The 17,227-nt window shown below is 41.4% G+C and overlaps 1 protein-coding gene across 1 annotated transcript in view; it reads right to left on the bottom strand.

Moving 5' to 3' along the window:
- The window catches only part of LOC139560457 (DNA repair-scaffolding protein-like), a 71,029-nt gene that overhangs the window by 21,300 nt on the left and 32,502 nt on the right, over nucleotides 1-17,227 (bottom strand). Inside the window, exons 9-10 of the mRNA XM_071377259.1 lie at nucleotides 14,089-14,299; nucleotides 13,558-13,790 (exon numbers count right to left, since the gene is read on the bottom strand). Of these exons, the coding sequence (XP_071233360.1) occupies nucleotides 13,558-13,790; nucleotides 14,089-14,299 (444 nt within the window). The remainder of the gene's footprint in view (nucleotides 1-13,557; nucleotides 13,791-14,088; nucleotides 14,300-17,227) is intronic.

Here is a 17,227-nt window from a genome sequence, read left to right as displayed (position 1 = left end):
GTTCAACTCCAGGCTCTGGCTGGGCCGCTCAAGGACATTCAGAGACACTCCTGCGTTGTCTTGGCTGTGTGCTTATGGTCGTTGTCCTGTTGGAAGGTGAACCTTCACCCCAGTCGGAGGTCTTGAGCACTCTGGAGCAGGTTTTCATCAAGGATCTCTGTACTTTGCTCCGTTCATCTTTCCCTCGATCCTGACCAGTCTTCCAGTCCCTGCCGCTGAAAAACATCCCCACAGCATGATGCTGCCACCACCATGCTTCACAGTAGGGATGGTGCCATATTTCCACCAGACGTGACACTTGGAATTCAGGCAAAATACTTCAATCTTAGGTTTCATCAGACCAGAGAATCTTGTTTCTCATGGTCCGAGAGTCCTTCAGGTGCCTTTTGGCAAACTTCAAGTAGGCCGTCGTGTGCGTTTTACTGAGGAGTGGCTTCCGTCTGATCACTCTACCATAAAGGCCTGATTGGTGGAGTGCTGCAGAGATGGTTTTCCTTCTAGAAGGTTCTCCCATCCCCACAGAGGATCTCTGGAGCTCTGTCAGTGACCATCGGGTTCTTGGTCACCTCCCTGACCAAAGCCCTTCTCCCCCGATTGCTCAGTTTGGCAGGGCGGCCAGCTCTAGGAGGAGTCTTGGCGGTTCCAAACTTCTTCCATTTCAGAATGATGGAGGCCACTATGTTCTTAGGATCCTTCCATGCTGCAGCCATTTTTTGGCACCCTTCCCCAGATCTGTGCCTCGACACAATCCTGTCTCATAGCTCTACGGACAATTCCTTCGACCTCATGGCTTGGTATTTGCTCTGACATGCACTGTCAAATGTGGGACCTTATATAGACAGTTGTGTGCCTTTCCAAATCATGTCTAATCAATTGAATTTACCACAGGTGGACTCCAATCAAGTTGTAGAAACATCTCAACGATGATCAATGGAAACAGGATGCACCTGAGCTCAATTTCGAGTCTCATAGCAAAGGGTCTGAATACTTAGTTACCTGCTTTTTTATTATTAATACATTTGCAAAAAAAGTCTAAAAAACTATTTTTGCTTTTTCAATTGTGTGTAGATGGATTAAAACAAAAATAATCTCATCAATTTTAGAATAAGGCTGTAAAGTAACAAAACGTGGAAAAAGTCAAGGGGTCTGAATACTTTCCGACTGCACTGTAATCAGAAAATCATCCTCCATGCGTAGTTATGCTGCATTCAGTTATAAGAGTGTAGTCCTATCTGTATTAAGTCTAATATGATTAATAAAACAACACAGGGAGGGACAGAGAAGCAGTTTAATATTAAATTGTTTACAGTGACACTAAATATAGTGTTGACATATGTCAGCTAGTATCTCTGTGCTCCGGTCAAGACATTTGTGCATTTGTTTATCTTAGTGCATATTTTCCACCAAATACACATTAATAGCTACATTAATTTGGGAGATCATTTATCATTTTTCTGACTAAACTTCTATCTTCCAAATGTTGAAAAACAACCACAGAGATCTAAAATAAGAGCATGCATAAAATAGTCTTAACTGGAATAGCTAATTTTGTCCAGCGTAAACAGTCGCTGTTTTAAAGTCAACTGCGGCACAAAACTTAGCCTACACAGGTTTCTCTTTTTTTTTTGACAGCAGAGCCTGTTCAAACCTGAAATCCTAAAGTGAAAGCTGATCGGTGAAGAGATAGAGATAGAGTTGGGAGAAAGGAGAGAGGGAGTCTTGTGGTATTACCATCTTGACATAACCACCCATCTATCCAGCCCCTAAACTAAAACTATACCCCATTCAGCCTCTCTTTTTAGCCTTTTCCAGTACCACTCAGTTTCAGTCACGGGCTGATTTCAGCATTTGTTATTGTGAGCAATCACAAGAACTCTCAGCAACTCGGTGGTTCTTCCAGGAATTACGATCCATTGAGCTTGTCCAAATACACACACACACACACACACACACACACACACACACACACACACACACACACACACACACACACACACACACACACACACACACACACACACACGGCCTCACAGTAAGTAAGAGACCCACACATTAACACAGCCGAGAGGCCTCATTGACAGGGGGCATTGAGGGATTCCTTCCTCTGCACCGTCCACCAATCACGTCGCAGAGTGATAAACATGCTTGTAACAGGATCCCTGCAGCACATTGTGTTCCAAGCTCTGTGAAAATAGCCAGCCTCCTCCTCCTCTCCTTCCCCATGCTCTCCTCCTCCTCACTCCCTCCCTCTCCTTTCCCCCTCATCTTGTCTTCTTTTCTGCCTCTTCTCCTACCCCACCTTCTCTTTTCCCCACTCCCTCCCTGCAAACAGTTAATCTTCTTGTTTATTAAATTCTGAATTTACTGGAACTAAACATCTTCTAGCATAAATATAATCCTGGTTTCCTCTCTCCCCTGTGTATGTGAAAGGAACAGGCTATAAAATCGAACAACAAAAAGGACTAGAGAAAAGTGGCTACCCAGAATACTGAAATATAAATTGGGGAGAGGGAAACAGAGGTCCATAGGTCACTCATCCTACTTCCTTTGATCACTTAATGGGGACGTTGGGCCAGTGGATTATGGACTAAGCCTACATTGCACTAACCTATATTTCTAAAAAATAAAAAAAACTCCGCTCCCAATCCCTCAATAATGACTGCCTAAAATGAACACTAAATTAAAATAACAGAACAAAGATTTCAAATGTTGGATTACTACACCCAAAGTACACATTACTACATTATCATTTAAATTGACTAAATGGGAAGAAAAATGTTACAATTGGGCAAATTCTAATTCCTCAACAAAGTGTGCAATACGGACATTGACTAACAGACTCAAGCAGAGGCAGGCATGCGTTCATTCTGAAATTCCAGACCTCATGGCCACATCCAGGACACCCCCCCACCTGAGCCAGCTCAATCTGGTTGTTGACTAGTGAGGCAGTCGGCTGAAGGCTGTGCACTGTGTTACAAAGTGTGCGTGCATGTGTTTCCTGTGAGAGGTGGTGTTTGCTTACCAGCTGTAGCAGCATGGCAGGAGCAAAGGGGACAGGAGCTGAGGTGTCAAATTACTCCTGCCGGTCAGTCAATTAGTGACAGCCTAGTCAGCTGACCGGGACTCCCCTTCTACCCTAATATACCACTCCAGTACCACCCTAAAATACCACTCCAGTCCCCACGTGCAGCTCACAGTGATCCCCCTCCACACCCTGCCTCGGATCCCATCCCTCAATAAAAGTAATTTTAAAAAGTCACCTACAGTTTGAGTGTAATAATTGTCAATGATATCTTGGGTTCAATTATATGACTAATGGCTGATTAAAAGTAATAAAGCATGGCAGCAATTCAACAATATGGCTCCTAAAGAAACATAATACTTCAAATGGCAGAAGCCATGCTTGCACATCCCAGCACTTTATTCCAGTCCATCCAGTGCAATTTGTATATATACACACCGAACAAATTCAGTTACAGTTCAAATAAGGAAATCATTCAATTGAAATAAATTAATTAGGCCCTAATTTACGGATTTTACATGACTGGGAAAACAGATATGCATCTGTTGGTCACAGACACCTTAAAAAAAAGGTAGGGGTGTAGATCAGAAAACCAGTCAGTATCTGGTGTGACCACCTTTTGCCTCATGCAGCGCAACACATCGCCTTCGACATGGAGTTGATCAGGCTGTAGATTGTGGCCTGCAATCCTCTTCAATAGCTGTGCGAAGTCGCTGGATATTAGCGGGAACTAGAATACGCTGTCGTACATGTTGATCCAGAGCATCCCAAACATGCTCAATGGGTGACATGTCCGGTGAGTATGCAAGCCATGGAAAAACTGGGACATTTTAAGCTTCCAGGAATTGTGTACTTTGCTTTGCAACATGGAGCCGTGCATTAGCATGCTGAAACATGAGGTGATGGCGGCGGATGACAGGGATCACGGTATCTCTGTGCATTCGAATTGCTATCGCTAAAATGCAATTGTGTATGCTGTATGCTATAACCCCACATCAGCAAACCGCTTGCCCACATGACGCCATACACAGTGACTGCAGTGACCATACTGCAGTAAGGTCACGACTCTGGTGAGGACGACGAGCATGCAGATAAGCTTCCCTGAGACAGTTTCTGACAATATGTGCAGAAATTCTTTGGTTGACAAACCCACAATTTCATCAGCTGTCCGGGTGGCTGGTCTCAGAAAATTCCGCTGGTGAACAAGCCGGATGTGGAGGTCCTGGGCTGGCATGGTTTACACGTGGTCTACGGTTGTGAGGCCGGTTGGACGTACTACCAAATTCTCTAAAATGACGTTGAAGGCGGCTTATGGTTGCGAAATGGATATTCAATGCTCTGGCAACAGCTCTGGTGGACATACCTGCAGTCAGCATGCCAATTGCACGCTCCCTCAAAATTTGAGACATCTGTGGCATTGTGTTGTGTGACAAAACTGCACATTTTAGAGTGGCCTGTTATTGTCCCCAGCACAAGGTGCAGCTGTGTAATGATGATGCTGTTTAAATCAGCTTCTGATATGCCACATCTGACAGTTGGATGAATTATCATGGCAAAAGAGAAATGCTCATTAACAGGGATGTAAACAAATTTGTGCACCATTTTTTGGGGAGAAAAGCTTTTTGTCCTTATGGCAAATTTCTGGGATATTTTATTTCACCTTATGAAACCAACACTTCACATGTTGCCTTTATATTTTTGTTCAGTATAGATGTATTTTAGTGATATATATTTGATGTTATGATTTTCATGTTTGTCTCTTAAACTGCCGCAAACCAATTTCCCATTGTGGGATAATAAAGGGAACTACTACTAGTACTCTCAACGACCATCCATTCTATCAAGAGCTCCAGTCCAGGGTCCATGTTCAGGCAACTGTCAAGTCTGCCTAACATAAAAACAAAATAAAAACAAAAAAAACAAGCTTTCCCCTCAAGCAAATAGCCATTCGCTCTCTGAACAAGGTAATTAAATAGAAATTGGTTTTATGTAGTCTGCTAGTCAATCAAAGGTTATTGCTGGCCCTCCTGGAAGCTATAGGTTAGGCAGCGTTGTGCCACCCTGTGGCCAGTGGGCATCCCCTCATTCCTCATCTATGGCCTACTGCTGCAGCCAGGACCCAGCAGGACCCTCCCTGGAGCTCAACAACATGTCGTCTTTTGTTCCAGAGAATTGGCCTGGTGGATCACGACAGCACAGCAGGTCTGGCTTCAATTATAAATGTTTGTTTCCTTTGTCAAGCAATGCCATATGGCTGGAGAGTAAAGAGACAGCCCTCTGTGGAGGGGGTCTGTTCAGCTAACTGTCCAGTGTTTCCAGATTTCTATGAAATATGACTTATAATTAATAACAATATGCGTAAAATAGTTTTCCTTCCAAGAAATTGTAATTAAGTACTTTAAAAAGTAGCTTATCGGTGTTGGAATGGTGTGGGCATACCACAACAAAAGAACACTGTGGGTGTATACAGTCAATAAAAATATTTGTGCGAATAGTCCGCCGATTGGCCAGCTCATCCTTTCTCGGGAGGATGACATCATCCTATGAGGAAATAGCAAGCATTTTTGAAATGGTCTGTTGATGTTAGTTTTTTTCTTCTTCTCATATTTATGAGTTGGCTACAAAGGCAAGTATAGGATGAGTCAACAACATTATTTGAGTATGAGTTAACAGAATATTACAGATTTATACTGGACAATTACTTTAACAATAGCTAAGAACTAAGCTGGGGCACATGATGCCACCAAGGAGAGGCAAATGTCCAAGGAGAGGAACTTGCTGCAGGAAAGAATAAACAATGGCATAAACATTGCATATGATCAAGAACCAAAATGGCATTAGAAAGTGACATAATCAAAAGAGGGAAGTATCAGCCTACAGTGGGGGAGAACAAGTATTTGATACACTGATGATTTTGCAGGTTTTCCTACTTACAAAGCATGTAGAGGTCTGTAATTTTTATCATAGGTACACTTCAACTGTGAGACGGAATCTAAAACAAAAATCTAGAAAATCACATTGTATGATTTTTAAGTAATTAATTTGCATTTTATTGCATGACATAAGTATTTGATCACCTACCAACCAGTAAGAATTCCGGCTCTCACAGACCTGTTAGTTTTTCTTTAAGAGGCCCTCCTGTTCTCCACTCATTACCTGTATTAACCTCTTGACGCTAGGGGTCAGATTATATATATTTTTTGTTGTTGTAATTTTTGTTAAATAACGCTTCCAAGGTAAAAGGACTATTTCTCAGGTCCAGATCGTAGAATATGCATATAATTTACAGATTAGGATAGAAAACACTCCAAAGTTTCCAAAACTGTCAAAATATTGTCTGTGAGTATAACAAAACTGATTCTGCAGGCGAAAACCTGAGATAATCTAACCCGGAAGTGATTTTTTTTATTTTTTATTATCTGGGTTTCCTGGCCTGTCTTTCTTCCATTTAAAGGGGTATCAACCAGATTCCTTTTCCAATGGCTTTAGACATAGTTTCAGGCTTTTATTTTGAAAAATTAGTGAGATTTTTCAAAAGTAGTCAGGTGTCCTCTGACTAGTTCCTGCGCGCGAGAGGGTAGCTCTCCATTTTCTTTTTCTCTCTTATTGAATAGGTTACGGTCCGGTTGAAATATTATCGATTATGTTTGTTAAAAACAACCTGAGGATTGATTATAAAAAACATTTGACATGTTTCTACGACCATTAAGGATACTTTTTGGAATTTTCGTCGAACGGAACGAGGCTTTGGTTTTCTGAACATAACGCGCAACCCAAATGGCGTTTTTTTGTTATAAAAGTAATATTTATTGAACAAAAAGAACATTTGTTGTGTAACTGGGAGTCTCATGAGTGCAAACATCCGAAGATTATCAAAGGTAAGCGACTAATTTTATTGCTTTCTGACTTTCGTGACCATGCTAATTTGGGGCTAGCTGTTCTAGCATGGATTGATACACTCACAAAAGCTTGGATTTCTTTCTCTGTAAAGCATATTTTCAAAATCTGACATGATAGGTGGATTAACAACAAGCTAAGCTGTGTTTTGGTATATTTCACTTGTGATTGCATGATTATAAATATTTTTAGTAATATTTTGCGCCCTGCAATTCAGCGGTTGTTTAGGAAAATGATCCCGTAGAAGGGATCCGTAGCGCAGAGAAGTTAACTGCACCTGTTTGAACTCGTTACCTGTATAAAAGACACCTGTCCACACACTCAATCAAACAGACTCCAACCTCTCCACAATGGCCAAGACCAGAGAGCTGTGTAAGGACATCAGGGATAAAATTGTAGACCTGCACAAGGCTGGGATGGGCTACAGGACAATAGGCAAGCAGCTTGGTGAGAAGGCAACAACTGTTGGCGCAATTATTAGAAAATGGAAGAAGTTCAAGATGACGGTCAATCACCCACGGTCTGGGGCTCCAGGCAAGATCTCACCTCGTGGGGCATCAATGATCATGAGGAAGGTGAGGGATCAGCCCAGAACTACACGGCAGAACCTGGTCAATGACCTGAAGAGAGCTGGGACCACAGTCTCAAAGAAAACCATTAGTAACACACTACGCCGTCATGGATTCAAATCCTGCAGCGCGCGCAAGGTCCCCCTGCTCAAGCCAGCGCATGTCCAGGCCCGTCTGAAGTTTGCCAATGACCATCTGGATGATCCAGAGGAGGAACGGGAGAAGGTCATGTGGTCTGATGAGACAAAAATACAGCTTTTTTGTCTAAACGCCACTCGCCGTGTTTGGAGGAAGAAGAAGGATGAGTACAACCCCAAGAACACCATTCCAACCGTGAAGCATGGAGGTGGAAACATCATTCTCTGGGGATGGTTTTCTGCAAAGGGGACAGGACGACTGCACCGTATTGAGGGGAGGATGGATGGGGCCATGTATCGCAAGATCTTGGCCAACAACCTCCTTCCGTAAGAGCATTGAACATGGGTCGTGGCTGGGTCTTCCAGCATGACAACGATCCGAAACACACAGCCAGGGCAACTAAGGAGTGGCTCCGTAAGAAGCATCTCAAGGTCCTGGAGTGGCCTAGCCAGTCTCCAGACCTGAACCCAATAGAATATCTTTGGAGGGAGCTGAAAGTCCGTATTGCCCAGCGACAGCCCCGAAACCTGAAGGATATGGAGAAGGTCTGTATGGAGGAGTGGGCCAAAATCCCTGCTGCAGTGTGTGCAAACCTGGTCAAGAACTACAGGAAACATATGATCTCTGTAATTGCAAACAAAGGTTTCTGTACCAAATATTAAGTTCTGCTTTTCTGATGTATCAAATACTTATGTCATGCAATAAAATGAAAATGAATTACTTAAAAATCATACAATGTGATTTTCTGGATTTTTGATAAAAATTACAGACCTCTACATGCTTTGTAAGTAGGAAAACCTGCAAAATCGGCAGTGTATCAAATACTTGTTCTCCCCACTCTATATAGCCAACACACAGTTTGGGCTTCAGTAAGCATAAGAAAATGGAAAGCGATTCACATCTTTCTCTGAAGTTCTCTACCATTACATTTTTACATTTACATTTTGTAATTTAGCAGACGCTCTTACAGTGTTTTCCATTAGCGCCGGTTGTCGGCTAAATCAGTCGGTTGACTCATTTTCAGCCGGCTACATTTTCCCATTCATAGTAAGTAGGCTACTTTTCATTTAAAGGTTTCAATTCGCTACTCCGTCGAAACCCACTAGAATGAACAATCTGCATTTTCTAGGGATCTATTGATAGGAGAGGCACCTGCCTGTCAGACACAAATTGCGCAATGACACGGAAACGCAGCAGAGAGAAAGAGGCGAAGCAAGAGTATTCATTCTTCCCAAAACTGAGCTTGTCGCCTTCCTTCCCGTCTTTGGGACAACGACTGCCATTGTTAGGGCAGAGACATGAGCATCTCGTCATTATATACAGATCTCTGCTTGCAGTCAAATTTCTTTAGGCCTACATGGAGGTGAGAGAGCATGATGTTCGTGACTTTGCAGGTGGTAACAATTAATCAAAATCCACGACTCAGCTTAATTGTTTTCACACATTCATATATTTTATTTTGCGCGTTTCACATAGCCAGCCACGACGCATATTTACTGTGCGTTGATTGACAAATGAACAGCAAGTGTTGACTATAGTTTATTAAAAAAATAAAACTGTCGAACTGACTAAATAAAGATGATCTCCTATTCCATTTGCCATTCATAAATCATGCAACGAGGTTATACGTCCATGTCATGGTATTTTTTATATTTTTTATTCTGGATCAACATTAGCTGCTGCCACTCTTCCTGGGGTCCAGCAAAAGTACATATAATAAAACAATACATTACACCACAATATTACGCACTACTCCACCATAACATATATACAATCCAAAATCAATAAAATCAATACAGCAAAATAACAATATTAAAATGCGTGTGTGAGTAGTGTGTCTGTTCGCATGTTTGCGAATGCTGTGTGTGTGGGTGTGTGTTTTTCTCGTCACAGTCCACACTTTTCCATAAGGTGTAGTTTTATCAAATCAGATTTCACTGATTGACTGAGCTACATGATGTGGAACACAGTTCCATGTAGTCATGGCTCTATGTAGTACTGTGCATTTCACGTAGTATGTTCTGGACTTGGGGACTGTTAACCTCTCTGGGGCAGGTGGGACGCAATCGTCCCACCGGCCAATAGCCAGGGAAATACAGCGCACCATATTCAAATAAAATGATATAAAAATCAAACTTTCATTAAATCACACATGTTAGATACCAAATTAAAGCTACACTCGTTGTGAATCCAGTCAACATGTCAGATTTCAAAAAGGCTTTTCGGCGAAAGCATAAGATGCTACTATCTAATGATAGCACAACAGTAAACAAAGAGAGTAGCATACTTCAACACTGCAGGCACGACACAAAACGCAGAAATAAAATATAAATCATGCCTTACCTTTGACGAAATTATTTTGTTGGCACTCCAATATGTCCCATAAACATCACAAATGGTCCTTTTGTTCGATTAATTCCGTCGATATATATCCAAAATGTCAATTTATTTGGACCGTTTCATCCAGAAAAACACAGCTTCCAACTTTCGCTACGTCACTACAAAATATATCAAAAGTTACATGTAAACTTTACCAAAACCTTTCAAACTACTTTTGTAATACAACGTTAGGTATTTTTAAACGTTAATAATCGATCAATTTGAAGACGGGATGATCTGTGTTCAATACAAAAAGAAAACAAACTGACGCAACTTTTTTCGTAACATGCCTCTCTCAAAAAATGTACTTCATGTGACCCTCATTTACAATAGCCCTACTTCTTCATTACACAAAGGAATAACCTCAACCGATTTCCAAGGACTGGTGACATCCAGTGGAAGCGGTAGGAACTGCAAGCAAGTCCCTTAGTGACATCAAAAAAATAAAAATTCTGAATGGTTTGTCCTCGGGGTTTTGCCTGCTACATAAGTTCTGTTATTCTCACAGACATGATTCAAACAGTTTTAGAAACTTCAGAGTGTTTTCTATCCAAATCTACTAATAATATGCATATCGTATATTCTGGGGATGAGTAGCAGGCAGTTGAATTTTGGCATGCTATTTATCCAAAAGTGAAAATGCTGCCCCCTGCCCTCAAGAAGTTAAGAGATCTCTGGTGGCATGTCTTGTGGGGTATGTGTGGGTGTCTGAGCTGTGCGCTAGTTGCTTAGACAGCTCGGAGATTTCAACATGTTAATACCTTTTGACCATGACAGTTTACAATCCAGGGTTACTCCAAGCAGTTTAGTCACCTCAACTTGCTCAATTTCCACATTATTCATTACAATATTTAGTTGAGGTTTAGGGTTTAGTGGATGATTTGTCCCAAATACAATGCTTTTAGTTTGTTTAATATTTAGGACCAGCTTATTTCTTGCCACCCATTCTGAAACTGACTGCAGCTCTTTGTTAACTGCTGCAGTGATTTCACTTGCTGTGTTTGCTGACGTGTATTGTCTTGAGTCCTCTGCATATATAGACACACAGTGTCAGTGGCAGTGGCAGGTCATTAGTAAAGACTGAAAAAATGAAGGGGCCTTAACAGCTGCCCTGGAGAATGCCTGATTCTACCTAGATTATGTTGGGGGCTTACATTAAAGAACACCCTCTGTGTCCTGTTAGACAAGTAACTCCTGTAACTCCTGTTAGACAGGTATCTCGATCCACAATATAGCAGGGGATATAAAGCCATAACACACATGTATTCCTAACAAGTCTAACAAAACAGCTCCCACAATCTTCTTATTATCAATTTCTCTCATCCAAAAATCAGTCATTTGTGTAAGGTACCATACACATGTTGAATGCCCTTCCCTATAAGCATGCTGAAAGTCTGTTGTTAATTTGTTTGTGAAATAGCATTGTATCCGGTCAAACACCATTTTTCCAAAAGTTTACTTAGGGTTAGTAACAGGTTGATTGGTTGGCTGTTTGAGCCAGTAAAGGGTGCGGAAAGACTTTTGCTTTCCTCCAGGCCTGAGGGCACACGATTTCCTGTAGGCTTAGATAAAAGAGAGGGGAAATAGGAGTGGCAATATAGTCCGCTATTATCCTTAGTAATTCTCCATCCAAGTCGTCAGACCCAGGCAGCATGTCATTGTTGATAATTATTTCACATTTTCCATACTCAATTTACAGAATTCAAAATTACAATGTTTGCCTTGCATAATTTGGTCAGTTATGTATGGATGTGTAGATTCAGAACTTGTTGTCATGCCTACATTTGCTAATCTTGCCAATAGAAAAATCATTAAAGTAGTAGGGAATATTCGATTCCAGCCTGTATCACAACCGGCCGTGATTGGGTGTCCCATAAGGCAATGCACAATTGGTCCAGCGTTGTCTGGGTTTGGCCGACGTAGGCCGTCATCGTAAATAAGAATTTCCTAGTAAAATAAAGGTTAAATATTATTATTATTATTTATTTTTAAAATCATCACTGCAGGAGCAATAGGTATATGGAGAGCCTCATTCTGGTCCAAATTTGGGAAATTTTGTGTCCTCACAGAATCCAGGCATAAAAACGGAAATCAACAATACTAAAAAATATATTGACCTTAGTAGGGAATCAACTATATGCATTGAAAATGAATTAAATAAGCCCAAGTTTATCATAAGACATTAACAGAATGCATCTGAGATTCATATTTCCTGCAACTTTCTGAAAAGGCAATGAGAATGCCCGTCTGTGTGTGTGCGTTGTGCAGATCTTCCAATTTGTGTAGCTGTTAGCGATGATGCTAATGAAAACAGTCTTCTTGGAGATGGAAAGGCTTTCCCAAAAACCTTTTCAACTAAATGTTAACTACAAAGTAAACTATGCTTACCTGGCTAAATGATAATTATTTTCAATCCAGTGGGTATTTGTTTTGCAAACTCTACCATTGCATGTGCTACAAAAACAGCCTCAACAGCCTCTTGCTAGTAGGTGTGCACTAGAATCATAATTTCTCAGATCTTTCCCATACCTCAAAAGTGGTCTCCTGTTGTGGTTTAAGCATTGTTGTGAACTTAGAACATCCAATTTAGTTGTTTTCTATAAAAAAGTGATTAAGATCGAAAACCTGAAAAAAACTGAAAACAAAACCTTTAATTTATTTCTCAAGACAATGTGAGCTATTTACTAAATGTTTCTGTTTTAATAAAATACATAATTTGAAGAACAAACATTGTGGCAACTCATATCTTGCCGTAGAGCAGTAAACTAAACCCTAACATCGCTGAGCCTCTCAAGCGTCTTTCCTGTAGTTTTTTGTCTTGACAACCTGGTGGTGCGCACACTAAAAAATATGGCACAGACAGGGCGTCACACGCTACAAGATTCTTCCCTTCGTGAGGATTCTACATACCCCGTTGTCTCGTGAAAACAATGTGATTAGATTGTTAACATAGCTAAAACGAGCCTGACTCAAAGCAGCCTCAAATGTTTCCAGTCAGAAATATCTAGCCAATACATTTTTAATTAAATAACATTACAGCTCTGAAGTTCACAAGCAACGAGACACTTTGGCTTTGGTTAAAGGCAAGTAGGCTACAAACACATACTAGTAGTAGTCATCGCCCCTGCTCAAGTATCTCCACATTCTGGGTGATGAGATACAACGTCGTCACCTCACTGGCTTCTTCTCTGAAAGCCCTCATTGGCTATTGCTGATCACCGTTCTCAAAACTTGTTGCACATCTCAAACTACGGCACGTCTGGGACAACTCAAAGACGGGATCAGTAGCCCTCAGATTGTGTCTCTGACCTGCTCACATTAAACGAGAGTAGATACGACCGCACGACCCGAGTAGGGGAATTTTGTCTCGGATCTCATAAACTTGTCTGGGACAACTAAATCGGGGCCAAAATCTTGTAGTGTACGCCAGGCTTTACAGTTAGTTTACCATGTAAACACTCACAACAGGCCATCATATTCAACCTCATGGGGACTTCATGGTAGATGAAACAAGATATCAGACAAAAGACAAGACATGTTGCTGAACTCTACCTGCTCTTGCCCTTCTGGAGAGGAGTCGGCACTCTAGGGGGTCTGCCAGGAGCTCTGGACTTGAGTGAAGTCCCAGTGGAGCGCTCCCTGATAGGGGTACAGTAGACCCTCTGGACCACCACCTCCACATCCTGCCCCACTGACCCAGCCTGGCCCAGGCCCTCAATGGCCTCTAGGAGGGAGTGACACCCTCCGCTGCTGGCTGCACCTGGGCCTCCCTGGCTGCATAAAGACTGGAGGGCAGAGATTTGGATGGAGGGAAAAAAACACACTTATTGGACATGGACATCATATTGTACCTGGACAAACATGGGAGAAAATTTGTGTTACTGAATTAAGATTTGAGACACTGACGACATAGCAGGTTAGCCCACACTGTACTTTACCCCACTGGTACTGATTGTGACTGTGTAGAGTGCAGACCCCAAAATAATAGGGCTAATCAAACCTGGGTTAACATCAATAGAATATAACTTTATTGTCCATTCTAGGTGGAATATCTGCCAGTAAATATAGTGAAACCCAACCCACCTGTTTGACCGTGCCATCTCCCTCTGGTGAAGTCTTGTTGATCTCAAGCTGGCCAAATGACCTGGTCAGAGAGTATGGGCTGCATCTCTCTACTGGGACCAGGGCTCTGGGGAGGGACATGCTGGTTTGTTTGGTGTCAGAGTAGACCTTCTGGCTGAAGTGTGTGTTGAGAATAATGCTATTATGTTGGCCCTCAATCATGAGACTTTGCCTGTAGAGAAAAAAAGGGTTAATTTTGAAATATAGAGTAGAAGTTGTGTTGTACCAAATCTCGTTTAGTAAATTGACAGAATACTATAGATGGTATTTGACTCGGTCATCTGTCACACACGCAACATTCAGGTTAAAAGGAGTGGAAAGATTGAGTAAACTAAAAGTATAGATTTAGGGGGGCTCTGTTCTTGCATAAGACTGCAGTAGCAGGAAGGCTGAAGAAGACGTATGATGAATGTCAAATGTAGATCGATTGATAAGCAGGCAGCCGCCTCCACCTCCATCGGTCTCCTCACTCTCTAAACACCCTACCCCCAGGCACGTAGCAGATTCAGGTGGGTTAGCCTGCCCCCATGCTCCATGGAAAAATACAATTGAACTGATAAGTTTGGAATCTTTCGCTGTATAGAAAGCTGCATTTTCCACAACAGTGAATTCAGACAGGCTGTTCAGGATACTGTGAAAAGCGACAAGCCTGACCAAACATGCTTCACAGTACGCTCCAAATCCCTCAGAGAAAGTGGAGCTCTGTTTTTTATATGGTTGTTAACACTTTCTTTCTTCCTGTTATTTTTTATAAACACCCTCAATTCAAATTCAGAATAGCAGCCTACGTTTCAACATTTCATTTCAGTTGGGGCTTAATAAAACTAGAAAGGAAATGTGTGCATTGCATGTCATTTGATGATCCTTTGCATGTAAAGAGGCTGATCAATGTCCATTTTTTGTTTCCCTTTTATATCAGGAGAAACCATACTCACATTAATCAAGTAGTTAGAGAAAAAATACTTAAAAAAAAAAAAAATTGTTTTATCAACAGTCAAGCATTTCAGCTTGTTAAGAATATTCACTTCATGCCCATCTGAACAATAATTTACCAAACAATGTCCATCCTTTGAAAACAATCCATCTAATTCAGATCGCATTATTTCTCTAAGTGTTTATTATGTGGATGATACAAAGGTCTGACTCAATATTTATTTTTGATGTGACATAGGTAATAACATGGCTTATAGTTGACTCAGGGTCAACCGCAGTCTCTGTGGCTTCAGCTTACATGTCCCAGCCTGCCTCTGACTGGTGATATGATGGAGGAGCCAGGGTAATAAAATCACACTTCATACAATGTAGACTACAGTTGCTTTCAATATAACAGATTTAATATTTGAGGTAATTGAGTCAACTTAAAAAAAATATGTTATCTAATATTCAGTAGGTGCACATTTCTGGTAGTGTCAATCATCAGGAAATTATAAATAATAGCTTGTTTTAAATGTTGTCCAGAAGTGAACAAGTGCACACACTCTAGTTCCACAGGTGCAATGTTTTAGTTATCATTTAGCCTAAGACTTATCAATGTTAATAAAGCCTCTGAATATAAATAGGGTGCTTCAGCACACTCAATTAGTGTCAGTATCAAGGTTTTGAAAAACCTGTTTTCTACATTTAATCTATCAGTGTCAAGGCTATCCTAAAGGAGCAACAGGAAGTGTGACCCTGCACAGTGCAGGTGACTGTTGGGAACTAGTACACGTTCACTACGTGTCATCAGACAGGTAGTTAGGTTAAGGAGCGGCTGCTGTCGTCAGAGGCCGAGTCAGTGAGGTGAATAATGTCTGCAGGTATTTCCGCTCTGCTGCTGGCTGTCTGTGCTCTCTGCCCACTCACAAGGAGTGGGAGGCGGAAGGAGGGAGGGGCCCGGCCCACTCAGTGAAGGAGTATGGGGAGGGAACAATTCACGTGTCACACAGGAAGCTGATAGACAAAAGATCAATTTTACCAGCATCGCTAATTTGATGAATTCCTGGGTTTTTCCACTTTTGGCTGTTCTTTTTGGCTACTGTTATAGCCTCGCTACTGTGATTTTTCACTGTCTTTTTTACTGTTGTTTTTATTTATTTACTTACCTATTGTTCACCTAATACATTTTTTGCACTGTTGATTAGAGCCTGTAAGTAAGCATTTCACTGTAAGGTCTACCTGTTGTATTCGGCGCACGTAACAAATAAACTTTGATTTGAAATGTAAGAGAATGAATGGCTACGAGGTTCAGCAATAGGCAAATAAGCTAGATTAATAGTTGGTCTACATCTCATTACCAAAATATGAAATTGGGTATAAAGAGCAGATTCTGTGGGTTATACACTGGAAAAAATATATAAACGCAACATTCAACAATTTAAATGAGTTACAGTTCATATAAGGTCGGTTGGAGATACTGCCAAATTCTCTACGACATTGGAGGCGGCTTATTGTAGAGAAATTAGCATTCAATTCTCTGGCAATAGCTCTGGTGGACATTCCTGCAATCAGCATGCCAATTGCACACTCCCTCAAAACTTGAGACATCTGTGACATCGCACATTTTAGAGTAGCCTTTTATTGTCCACAGCACAAGGTTCCCCTATGTAATGATTATGCTGTTTAATCAGCTTCTTGATATGCCACACCTGTCAGGTGGATGGATTATCTTGTGCCCAAAATTTGAGAGAAATACGCTTTTTGTGCATATGGAACATTTCTGAGAACTTGTATTTCAGCTAAAAAAAATACAGGACCAGCACTTTACATGTTGCGTTTATATTTTTGTTCAGTATAAATTATTTTGCTTTCAATAAGTCAGTGGGAGCCTACTCTTCTCCACTGCTGGTGAAAAACAATACAGAGAAAAGAGAACTGCTATGATATTGCTAAACCACTGATACACTACACTGTGTGTGTGCGCAATAAGAGCCGCATGTGTTTTCAATCCTGTCCTCTTGACTTCTTCCACTCTGTTCCCAAATGCTACAGAAAAAAAGCCCAGTGTTTTTTCCCGGGCCGGATTGCTGGAAATGACCTAACTACTCCACTGCCAGGAAGAGGTATCCGAAGCAGCATTCCCTTGAGCAGCTTTTGACGTCAGAGCACCGAGTAGGCCCTTGGA

The sequence above is a fragment of the Salvelinus alpinus genome, chromosome 30 (genome assembly GCF_045679555.1).
Source record: "Salvelinus alpinus chromosome 30, SLU_Salpinus.1, whole genome shotgun sequence".
Classification (NCBI taxonomy): Eukaryota; Metazoa; Chordata; class Actinopteri; order Salmoniformes; family Salmonidae; genus Salvelinus; species Salvelinus alpinus.
Note: the sequence above shows the minus strand (reverse complement) of the source record. Positions and strands in the feature narration are given on the sequence as shown.